The 12,718-nt window shown below is 46.7% G+C and overlaps 1 protein-coding gene across 1 annotated transcript in view; it reads left to right on the top strand.

The window, feature by feature from the left end:
• SPRED2 (sprouty related EVH1 domain containing 2) overlaps nt 1-11,521 on the top strand; it is a 123,379-nt gene extending 111,858 nt beyond the window's left edge. The window contains exons 6-7 of the mRNA XM_018055430.1: nt 5,759-5,908; nt 8,182-11,521. Of these exons, the coding sequence (XP_017910919.1) occupies nt 5,759-5,908; nt 8,182-8,847 (816 nt within the window). The 3' untranslated portion in view covers nt 8,848-11,521. The remainder of the gene's footprint in view (nt 1-5,758; nt 5,909-8,181) is intronic.

Below are 12,718 nucleotides of genomic sequence, written 5' to 3'. Positions count from 1 at the left end.
CAGCTCATGTGCTCCTGAGGACACAGGGAGGATGAGGAGGCTGGACTTGTGTGCTTGCCTCTCTGGGGGTAGCATTCCTCCCATTTGTCTCCATCCCCAAGAGGGAGAAGAAAATGAATGGTTGCCAGCCTTCCAATGTTTCTGCTACCAGTGTGGACTTGGTCAGGCTGGTCGCATCTCTTTTTATTATTTGGAAGTTCCTGGCACCCAGTGTTTCATGTCTGTACCCTCTGACTCTTGCTTCCACCTCCCTTCCCTTTGTTTTCTCAGCCTCCTGTGTTTCCTTATTAAAGTCTTGTCTAACTGCCTTGTTAGAGGGCTTCAGAACCAGGCCACGCAAAGCTTATTACTCAAAATACATGCTTTTCTATAACCATAGAAAAATTTGAAAATGTAGTCAAAGGTATACCCCTTGAAAGGAGGACTAAATTTAGGTGGTTAAAAAACATAACTCCCATACATAAAATAGATAAGCAAGAAGGATGTACTTTGTAGCACAAGGAACCATATTTAGTATTTTTTGATAACCTATAATGGGAAATAATCTGACAAAATATATATGTGTCTGAATCACTTTGCTGTACACCTGAAACTAACACAATATTGTAATTCAACTATACTTCAATTATTTTTAAAAAAAGAAACAACTCCCCAAAGTATAGAAAACGGTGGAACACTGCCTAGCTCAGTTTGCAGGACTAGCATACCCTGCTGTAAAAATGGGCAAGAATTCAAGTAGAGAAAAACCGGAGTCAAACTCACTTATGAATGTAGATGTAAAGTTTTAAAGCAAAATGTTACCAAATCACATTAAATATTTGTAAAACAAATTTAATGAAAGACCAGTAAAGTAGATATCCCAGGCATGCAAAGATGGTTAATATTTAAAAAGCTTAACTGTTTGATCCATACATTAATGAAACAAAGGTGAAAGACCGTAATCATCTCAATAGACACAGAAGAACCATCTGGTTACCTCCAGTATTTTTCGGTGACAATCTATAGCAATCTGGTCTTCCCCAGTGGCTCAGCGATAAAGAATCCACCTGCTAGTGCAGGGAGACGCAGGTTCGGTCCCTGGGTTGAAAAGAGAATTCCATGGACAGAGGGGTCTGGTGGGCTACAGTCCATGGGGTCACAAAGAGTTGGACACAACTGAGCACACACACTTTGCAATCTAGAATACAAAGAGACTTTGGAACTTTATAGCCACTCCAGTTATCTGGAAAGGTTATATACGACAGAGAATTGTTAGAAGTTGTCCCATCAAAGTCAAGTTCAAGACAGCAAGAGCCATTCTGTTTTTCCACATCATGCTGGAAACCTTGGCAAAGATACAGTAAACAAGAAGTTACAAATAATGGAAAGAAAACCAGACTGTCTTTTGTGGGTGATAGGAATTTGCTTAGAAAAACCCAGAGAATCACTGGATAAAACACTTGAACTTTATAAGGAGTTAAGCAAGGGGACCGGATCACAGGATCAGTAACTTTTTTATAAAATCAATAGTAACTGTTTCAAAATGAAAATAATTAATCTCATTTTGTTTTTATAGTTACCCTGAGGACAGTTCTAGCTCCATTTTACAGATGTGAAAACTGGAGTTAGAGGTCACCTTGTCCAAAATCAGACAACTTACAATTAGCAGAGAATTGATTCAAATCTAGTCTGCCTGGATTGAGACCGTGATATTTAGCATTATGACATTGCCTTGCATTTCTGTTGTTCAGTGCTTCCTATTAGGTTACAGGCCTCTTAATCGGACATCTCTTTAATAGCAGGCATTGACAGTGAGCTGGAGTCACACCCAGACCCAGAGGCAAGGTTTTCTGGCAGCATACATGGAGGTAACAGTGGTTGTGCTCACACTTTCATGTCGCATGGGACCTCCCACAAGTAGGCGGCACCCCATGGCAGTGTCTGGCCTTGTTCACAGTGGGTGACATCAAAGGCTGTCTCTGACTGCTCTCTCTGACTCAGGAAGCCTGCACCGAAGCCAGCCCACTAAGCAATCTGAGGTCCCCAAGCACAGAGGACCTCTGCTTTTGTTCTTCTTGAGCTCACACCTACAGCACTTCAGAGATTTCCCCCGCCCCACCAAGAAGGCGAGTTGAAAACGGCAGCCAGTATTTCCAGGTTGAAGGTGAAGCTCTCGGATTAGTAGGTGGGTGGGTGTCATGAGCTTGTGCGCACAAGTGGCAGGCATGTTCTAGAATCTTGTTTGTTGAGGTGCATATGTGTACAGTCCAGTGACTGCTTTTTTCCACAAGCAGAGAACGGGGGCATTCATCCAGAGGTGTGTATGGTGAAAGGTTTTCCCTCTTGCCTCTTCTTGGAAATACCCTAATAATACATTCCTTTTGCTGGTAGACACTTGCCTCTTGACAAGATTTATCTGATATCACAGATATGCAATAAGCCTCAGCTTCCGATGGAGCCTCTTCTGCATGCTTTAGCCCAGAGCAGTCGGTCGAGGGAGGCAGTGCACTGATAGCCCGCCCCAGTCTTCTGGCCTCCCTGCTCCTCCGTAGAGGTCTGTCATCAGATTAGGAGATGTCGAAAGGCCTTTCTCAGTCTCACGTTCTCTGAATTGTCAGAAAATGGTCCAGGAAACTTTGCACTTGACTCTGCAATGGGGAGAGGCTGGTCCAGGCTGGGGAGGAAGGCTGGGAGCGTCAGAAGGGGGCGTCTGATTGGCTGAGGATGACTAGGAAGTACCGGGTGTGCCTCATTTCTCAGAATGACTTTCGATACATTGTTAACCTGGACGCAGGTCACAGAAAACAGGGTGGGTTGGGGTAAACAGATGACTAACACCGAGGTGACTGTGATGTGTGAACTGGGTTTCTGAGAACTAAATGCCAAGTGCATATTACAGTGTTTAACGCTGAAGTAGCTTCTAACCTAAGATGTGACTGTCACATGGGTACTGGATAAGAGTTTAACCCTTGGATTTGAATCATACAGAAGGGCCCTTATCTACTCATTCAGAAAGTATTTACTGAGATCTGTAGAAACCTTTGTATTCTGAGACACCACCCCTTACCACCTGGGTCTGTATAAATCAGGGCATGTCGTCTTACTTGGTAGAGTTGTACTTGTGTTAATCTCACCAACATGAACACAGAGCAGGTGGCTCTTCTGGGCTTGATAAGCCGCAGTGTGCTGCAAGGAGATCCCAGTGGGCTTGGCGGACGGGGCGTGCGTTTCAGTCCCCCTCTGCCAATGGTAGCTTGCCATAGTTGGCAGGATCCTGAATTTCTTCAGGTGTCTGTGTTCCTGTGTATGACGTGGAGACGATATTTTGCCTGCACTGGTGGATTCACGTGTACAGTGCCTGGCACATCATAAGCCTTCACATAGTATGAGACTGTGAAGGATTGTATGCTTTGTTGTACTGTCAATTTGCAACCACTCGTGTTAAAGAGGGCGGCAGTACCTCCAAAGACGTAAGGAAAGAGGGTGGGTGAGAGTTAGAGGACAGACCTGAATTTGAACGGAAGTAAAAGTTCTGTATGTCTCGGTTTGGTCTCTTTCAGTTTCTGGGATTTGAGGGGTAAGTAGCAACTCTTTCCTATCAGGGTTCTAAACCAATTGAGAAAAAAAAGTGAAGAGACCCTTTATTACTGATGATGTGAGTCCCAGCTTACATCTGCAGGAAGTGAACATCCCAGGACTGGACCCTGAGATTAGACAGACCTGCCCTACCAGGCGCGCATGCGCTGGGTCTCCATACCCTCCCCACAGTGGGTGGGCCCTCAACCTTCCAAGTAGACCACACAATCCCAAGAAAGGTTGCCAGCACATGCTATTTGCCAGTTGGGTGGCTCCCAAGAGGCAGAGGAGAGAAGTAGCAGGCTCTGAACACCCTGTTCGACTCTACCTGCTGTGGAGAGGATTGAAAGGGACAAGAGAGAGGCCAGGAATGTGGTGCAGGTGGAAGGCTGCCACAGAGAAGGAATCGGCAGTGGCAAAAAAAGAAAGTGCACCCAACGGATGAGCCCCGTCCTTCTGGGTTAAATCACCAAAGGGAATTGGCCCTCTCTATGGGACATCCTAGGGTGGATCAGGATTCAGGCTTGGCTGGATCCAGAAGTTCAAGTGGTATCTGTGGGATCCTTCTTCCCTTGGTTTTTTGCTTCACTCCATCCTCAGGTTCTTTCTTTCCCTGCACCTTCACCAGGATTCCAGGCTTACAGGACCCTTAGCTCTTAACTAGATAAGAGACAAGCATCTTCTCTGACCTGTCCATCAGAAGTCTCTCAGGATTGCCTCAGGGAGAAGTGTGTCTCCATATCTGAATTAGCCACGAGATTGTGGGATTGGAAACAGGCATCACCCCCGCATCACACAAACCAAATAGAATTAAAAATCCAGGAGGGCTGGGTTTCCAAAAGCATGCTGCACATGTCCACCAAGCTTTAAAAATTAATGTCAGTTGTGCTGCATAGAGGAAATACGGGTGTCTTTTCTTTTTTGGCCACACTGTACAGCGTGTGGGATCTTAGTTCCCCGACCAGGGATCAAACCACACCCCCTGCAGCAGAAGCCCAGAGTCTTAACCACTGAACCACCAGAGAAGTCCCTGAGTGCTTTTTCTTTTTCCTGAATACTTGTACTCCTATTTTCCTGAGCATTTATTACTTTATAAGTGACGACGTAGTGGAGGGGCAGAGAATAACTCTCATAAGTCTATTTGTTTTAACCTTGCCTTGCCCTGGAAAAGATCGATGACACTAACAAAAAACAGTAAAATAAAAGGATATAAATAAGCATATGGGGTAGGGGGGATATAAGAATGAGAAGCAAGCAACAACTAAGGAGTTTCTAGATATCTATCAGAAATAGGACACCTCAATATCAAGGAAAATCTTTTCATTTGTGAAAAAAAAAGAAAATAAAAGAAGTAGGGTCCATTACTCTAAGGAAGAAGGTAGAGTGGAATGAGGATAGGATTCGCATGGGCCCTGGTTTTCAAGGCAATTGCCCCAGCTGCATTTGACAAAGCCTTTTATGAGCGTGTGGCTGCTGGGCCCCCAAGGTTGTGGAAAGTGACCATCACACCTGGGATCACCTGGGGGTGTAAAGCACCCGAGGTGTTCTGAGAGACAATGGGGCCTGGGCTCTGCCCACAGCCACAGTCTATTCTGATACCTGATCACCTTCCTAAGACCTTCATGGAGGCTCCAATCTGAACTCATCACCTCTACTGGGAAAACAGCTCTGTTCTCACCCTCCAGAGACAGTGACCCTCAGGCTTGCCTCCAAGCCAAAGATTACAAAATTTTTTCCTGGAAAGCCAGTACCCATGATACCCCTGAGGTATCCTTATCTTTGAGACTTTCCCAGGCTGGGCTTAACCCCACAAAGAAACATATGGGTTTGATTTTTTGCTTGTTTGCATTTCCTCTGCTTGACCAAGGACCTCAACCAGGGCCACAAACAGTGGCCATTCTTGATCAAACTGGAGCACACCCGCGAGTGGCCTGGTGTGGCAAGCCCTGCCCCAGAGCCGGTCGCTGCTCCCACAGTTGAGAAAACAAACCCAGCTTTCCAGGGCTAGGGGGCTGGGTTTCTCTGCCCATCATATTTAGACAACCTGGCCCTTCAGGGGTCCTCCTGCCTCCCACGGCCAGGATAAACTCAAGATTTCGGGAAGTCCAGCAAGACGCCACAAGTGGGGGTAGATGGTGTGTTAGTTTTGGGGCGGACTTGGTTTTTGTTTTTAATTAACTTGTGGTTACCTCCTTCTACACAGACAGCTACAGACAGTTCTTCTAATTCGTCTCAGAAGAGGGAACAACCTCCTCGCACAATCTCCTCCCCCACATCCTGTGAGCACCGGAAGGTTTATACCCTGGGTCACCTCCACGACCCATACCCCACGGACCACTATCACCTCGAGCAGGTGAGCTGGGATCCTGTTCCTTGGCAGTCACAGGGGTGACCTGATCTGAAACAGCCGCCTTGCCCTCCCTTCAGCTGCATGCCCGAGCCTAGGCCTCTTCTGTTCTCCTGCTCTGTTCCCCCATTCCATATTGGAGGTGGTACAGGCAACTCACCCTCACTCAAGGGTTTTCTGTGTGCCAGGCACCTTGCTAAACCCTTCATGTGATTTATCTCCTTTAATCCTCACAGATTACCCAGAAGTAGGTCTTCTGCATCCCTAGTTGATAGATGAGGAGGCTGAGGCTTAGGGAGAGGGTCCCTGGTGGAACAAGATTGGATGGCAGACTCTGCTCACCCAGAATGCTACCCTGCCTCCTGCATTCCTCTGTCCAAAGGGTGTGAAAGCACGGAACCACGATTGGTACCACAGAATACTGTATGTTTGGGCCGAAGGCCTGGCATCATGGGCTGCAGGCCCCAGCTTCCTTGGGGAGCTGTAGCTGGAATTCAGTAATACAACAAATATTTACCCAGCGGCTGTTTTTTGGAGGAAGTTCGCAAACTGTGGGATGTGGACTGGTGCCCATGTGGGTGATGTGGCCACCAGTCTGCTTTGAAAAGAGAAAAAGCACGAGGCACTGAGGTTTTATAACATAAAGCTAGATTTATATGACTTTTTTTCAAAATTGTTTTATTGGGTGTGTGCTTCCTAATATTTTGGCATGAAAATGTTCTTTTTGAAATCACAGTATGGTAGCAATAGATGGGAATTGACTTTTTGACTCTCTTTCGAAATAATAGCAAAGACTGTCAGCTCCCAAACTTTGTTTTGAAATACTGCAGGATTGTATTTTTTCCAAAGTTGGGGAAACTCTGACGTCAAGAATCTGGCAGGAATTAGGACAAAGCCTGTGAGACATGGCCCTTGCCCTCAAGGAGCTCACAGTCTGGTGGGAAGTGATGGGTAAATTTAATTAGTGTGTGCTAAATTCTAGGATAATATTATAATGACAATATTGGCAACAGTCATCATGTGCATCCTGTGTGACAGAGTCTGTGCTTACACCATTTAGATTCTTTCTCTTTGTTCTCACAGTAACCCTATGCAGTTTGATCATCAGGGAAGCAAAGTCCGAGGCTTAGCAACTTGCTAGTAAATTCTGTAGTCTGAAGCCATGCTTCTCACTCTTTAAAAAGCCTTCATGCTCAAAGGGCTTCTAAGGTGGGAAATGTCATTGTCTGCCACTGGGATGCCCTGTGCAAGGCAGGCTTACCTGGATCCACTCAATAACTGTATTCAGCACCTGCCACTCTGGACAAGGCACTGATGCAAACTATAGGAGGCCCACCACAGGGATAACACTTTCATCATAAGGGAGAATGCGAGTTAGGTTTGAAATCTAGACAGTGTGGCTCTGGGTCCAGCCAGCCCAGGTGCAGATTCCACTCTGCTGCTCACCACCTGTGAGATCCTGGCAGGATTCAAACACCATCGGCCTCTGGAACTTGTAATCTTACACTCTGTGTATTTGAGCATCTTATCTCCCCAGCCTGATTACAAGGTACCTGTGAGCCTTCATTGTCCCTGGTATCCACTTTGGCTTTTTTGAACATGACCCACAGTGAGACACACATTCTATATCATGGACTAGTATGCACTTGTTGAGTACACACAGAGAACAGACGTACTTACCTTGTAATGGTCAATGCACTCCAGAGTTCTTCCGCTTCTCTGGGAAAAAACAAAAGTCTTGAGAGAGGATGGCCTACAAAAACAGGTGAAACTAATCTAAGCTGTTAGAAATCATGCTGCCAGTGTTCTTGCCTGGAGAATCCCAGGGATGGGGGAGCCTGGTGGGCTGCCGTCCATGGGGTCACACAGAGTTGGACACAACTGACTTAGCAGCAGCAGCAGTCACCATCACCTTAGTGGTGGGAGGTCACAGAAGGGAGATAAAGATATTCTAGGGATATCTCAGGTCTGCTTTTGATCTGGGCATGTTCAGCTTCTGGAATTTCAAACTTTATTCTCACAGTGTGTATACCTACCCACATCTATAGCAAAACTGCAACAGAAAGGGGGGAAATGCCAGTCTCGACCCATTAACATGATTTCCTGACCCAGGAAGGGATTGAGACAATTTGAAATACGTCTTTGACCCGCAAGCTGTTAAGTACAGGATGGGTCTGTTTCTTCAAGAAATGCCCTTTGCCAAGGTGAAGGATGCATTGTTTGAAGATTGGTTTGTTTAGCTGCTGCGATAAAGTAACGTCTCCTTTTTCCTGGGGCAGCCGATGCCAAGGCCCTTCCGCCAGGTGAGCTTCCCGGACGACGACGAGGAGATCGTGCGCATCAACCCCCGGGAGAAGATCTGGATGACCGGCTACGAGGATTACCGGCACGCCCCTGTGAGGGGCAAATACCTGGACCACACGGAGGACGCGGACTCCTACGTGCGCTTCGCCAAGGGCGAGGTGCCCAAGCACGATTACAACTACCCTTACGTGGACTCGTCAGACTTTGGCCTCGGCGAGGACCCCAAAGGGCGTGGGGGCAGCGTGATCAAGACCCAGCCCTCCCGGGGCAAGTCCCGGAGGCGGAAAGAGGACGGGGAGCGCTCCCGGTGCGAGTACTGCCGGGACATGTTCAACCACGAGGAGAACCGGAGGGGCCACTGTCAGGACGCCCCCGACTCCGTGAGAACTTGCATCCGCCGGGTGAGCTGTATGTGGTGTGCAGACAGCATGCTCTATCACTGTATGTCGGACCCCGAGGGGGACTATACAGACCCGTGCTCGTGCGATACCAGCGACGAGAAGTTTTGCCTCCGGTGGATGGCTCTTATTGCCTTGTCTTTCCTGGCCCCCTGTATGTGCTGTTACCTGCCTCTGCGAGCCTGCTACCACTGCGGAGTGATGTGCAGGTGCTGCGGGGGGAAGCACAAAGCAGCCGTGTGACTCGGTTTCCCTCCCAACCCCCTCCCGTCCACAGCCCCAAGGGGACTCGTCTTCTACATCCTCTCATCTCTCCCCCCGCTCGCGGGTACCCAAGGCGCCTTTCCAGCCTGGGGAGCCCGCCTGGTGGACTCTGCACCCCCGCCGCCCACTCTGCATCAGCCACACCCAGGCACGCGCGCACAGTGTTCTAAGGAAAGGACCCTCTGCCTAGACGCTCCTGTATTATTAACAATCTGTAATCAAGCTAACTATCTCATACAGGTGTTGATTTCATGTCCTTCCTGCCCACCTCGTCCAGTTTCAAGGCGCCTGCAGCAGGAACTGCTGATTTTTTTGGTGGGGTTTGTCATGTTTTTTTTTTTTTCCGAGAGCTCCAAAGGCCATCTTCCTCTTGGTTCTAGCTTGCCTATTGCTAACGAGCTTGCTTCCTCAGGTTCCTGTGGTAATGGATTGTCAGAATGGTGAAACCCTACCAGATGTATTTTCGAACCTGCAGTCAGTTACTATGTATAGGAGGTGATCTAGTTAACAAAATTCTACCACAAAACCAGATCGCTTTAACGTTTCTAAAGCCAAACTTCCCATGTAAGCTGCGGTTTCTGTCTAGAGCCCATCATCTTGTCTCTCTCAACCAACACCCCCAAAATCTGTCAGTTACTCACTGATGCAAAACATTCACTCCTAAAATGACTGAGAATTGAGCCTTAACTTCAGATTAACTTGTGAGAATCAGGAAAATCCTTTAAACTGCATTGTATCCTCTCAGACCAGGGCTAGAAAGGGGATTTCAGGTTTCTCTGAGCCTCCCCACTGACCCTAAAGTAGATCTTTTTAAAATTATGTCACCACCACTTGTAAAAATTTAGCAATACCAGAAGAAAACGCTAATGAAGTAAGAAATTTTGCTCATTGTTTTGCAAACCAAATAGTCTCTTTCAGACAAACCAGTGTTCTCCTGAACATTGTCCGGTTAAGAAACACTAAGGTTGTGGTAAGTAAAACTTTAAAGGAGCTTTCTTTCCCCCCAGTGGCTATTTTCTATTAACTGGGGGAGATTTTAAATGTCATCAATTTGAAGAGTGGTGAGTTGCATTCTGTTCATGGGTTTGTCATTTTGTTTTCATTTTGGACTCAAAAAAAACATTTCACATCACTAAATTCTTCATTTATACTTGGGAAAAAACAAGGCCATATATAAAAAACCCTTCCAATGCCTAAGTGTCTTTCTCCTGCAACCCCAAACCCAGACTTGCCACTTTGAGTGCATGGATGGTTAGTTCAGCAGTCTGGGTCACCTGTCGCCTTGCCACGTAGGAGGCTTCTAATCAGCTGGAAAAGAGTATTTTTCTAATATATTGCAAGGAATAGCCAAATCTTACTGCAGAAAGGGAAAAAAAAAAAAGTGAAGAATGGTTACTTATACCTCGCATTGTACAATCAGAGCACCGTGGAGAGCACAGGGGACAGGCTTGTTTGCACCGGCTGTCCTTCCCGCCGTGATCTTCCTGTGGCTGCTGCCAGCTGAGTGCACAGCCTCGTTCCTCTCTCCCCACTCCCCGCCCCCTCAACCATCCCTCCTCTACAGCACACAGGACATCAGTCTCCAAGGAAAGGGACTTTTTTCCCAGTCTGCCAATCATACTGGGAAAGTGCTGGCCACGCTTACCTTCATGGGAACGTTCTCAGCTTACCTGAGAGTGCTTTGCATTTCTTCCTCAGATCATCCCTGTAAATACCCAGTGTGCTTACGAGTTTGTTTGGTAGGTGTTTTTGTTTGTTGGAGTGACTGATTTGGGTCTTCCGGTCTGGGAAAGGAGCAGAGGTCTATTAATCTGGTGGTGCAAGACAAGAACCACTTCCCAACCTGGAGAGCATCTAGAAAACCTTCAGCCAGCCTCCAAATGCTGTTGAGAGACCATCTTCTCCCCCACCCCAACCCCCATCCTGAGGCATCTCCTCAGGGTCTTCTCAAGGTCTCCTCTCTACGAAGCACAACACTAATGTATGTTCTGTTAGACCTCAGTTCACGTGTCCCTATTTATTTCAATAAGAACACACCTATTCCGGCCGCTTCTTGTTTGCCATGTCTGTCTAGCCATCATCTGTTTCTATCTTCCTTCACCCCTCGTCCTTTTCCACCCCTTTGAAGAGTTAATGCTGGTGAATCTTAGGCCGCGTATCCTTTTTGGTTTGTGAAGAAGGCAGCGGTTAAGGGCACAAGGACAGCCGTGGGGACATTTTATGTAAATACGTCTCTCGAGTTGCCGCACTGCAGCCAAACAGTGTGTAGTATTTTCCCAGTCAGCTTTGCCATACTTAACGTCAATCATCTGAGAGAAATTATTCAGATTTTATTTTTGTATCTGTGGTAACAAAACATTAACCAAAAGATTTTCTGTTTGGAAGCTTCCCCTGACCCCAACTACGAAGCTATTTGCTCACATTAACAAATTAAAGTGCCTGAAGCATAATTCATTCTTTACCTGTATACTAAAAACCCCGTTGTATTGATTTTTTTATAATAAGCCTTTTTACCTCTGTGTAAAAAAATATATATACAAGTGTATGATGTACATTTTAGTTCTTAACTTTTTTTTATGGTTTCTAATATGTATGACCAATGTAGCCATTGCTTTAAAATGTACCATGTAAATATAAACACATCCTATCAGATCGCTGGCTTTGGGCTGTTTCTCTGGCTGGAGACAGGGTGGCATTTGAGTCTCTGCGGACATGGGAGCTCTCACACACAGGATGGGAAGGGGCTTCCTTTGGAGAAGGATGTGTGGACACCGGTCTGTTTTTGTGAGGCCCTTCCCGCCTCTGGTTATGTCATATTCCCCAGGGGAGACAGCAGCTCCTCGGGCTCGGATGCCTCAAGTGAAAAGAATGCTGTATGTCACCACCCGGGGAACACCCCCTCCTTCTCGCCTGGCTTCCCCCACGCGTGCTCCTCAGAGGGAACAGCTGTACTTCCTCTGAGTTGTTTTCAACTGGTTCCTGCTGAACCTTTAGAATGTGTGTGTGTGAAGTTTGGAACACAGTTTCTCACAGAACTCAATTGTTAAAACTACAAGATCCTTAGTCTCTTCAGAGTGGTTTGATTTTGGTGATATTTGGCCCACTTTCAGTTCCAAATGGGTTCTTTGGATGCTCAAACGTTACATGCAGTGACAACACCTTGGAGAAAATGAAGTGTGGGGTCTTTTAAGGGTCACAGAAGAACGTTTCAGCTTATTCTCTGGAAAGCCGAGTAGCGGCCTTAAAAAGAGATGTGTAGAGGGGCCCCTTCATCCTAGTCTCAACTCTTCCCAAAAGGAGTGACATTTCCAAACTGCTGGCAAAGATGAAAAGCAACAGGAGATGCTGGAAATTAGAAAGTGAGGGGAGAGAAAGAAGCCATGAAGATTGGTAATTAAGAGATCATTAGAGAACTTCCTGAGAGTTTGTACATAAATTAGGAGGCGCACAAACCAGATTATAGGGGGTGAAAAGTCAACGTGAAGGGCATGTAAACATGGACGTCAAATGTAAAACATGTTTCCAAGAAGTTTGATGGTAAAGGAATAGTGGGAATGCTCTGAAGGACAAGAAGAAAAATAATATCTGCTGAGACAATATGTATACATTTACCCATAACCATCTGAATAAATTGCTCTGATATGAAAAGAGAACTTGGAAGACACATCCAGAGTTGCAGGGGGCTCAAGATCACCTGGCCCTCATGCCACCCCACAAGGCATGTCCCTCCCGGTGTCTCTGGAGCTGAGAAACGGAGGTTTAGAAAGGGTAAGTAACTGGGACCTCCCTGGCGGTCCAGTGGTTAAGACTCTGTGCTCCCAAAGCAGGGGGCATGGGTTTGATCCCTGGT

The sequence above is a fragment of the Capra hircus genome, chromosome 11, assembly GCF_001704415.2.
Source record: "Capra hircus breed San Clemente chromosome 11, ASM170441v1, whole genome shotgun sequence".
Lineage (NCBI taxonomy): Eukaryota > Metazoa > Chordata > Mammalia > Artiodactyla > Bovidae > Capra > Capra hircus.
Note: the sequence above shows the minus strand (reverse complement) of the source record. Positions and strands in the feature narration are given on the sequence as shown.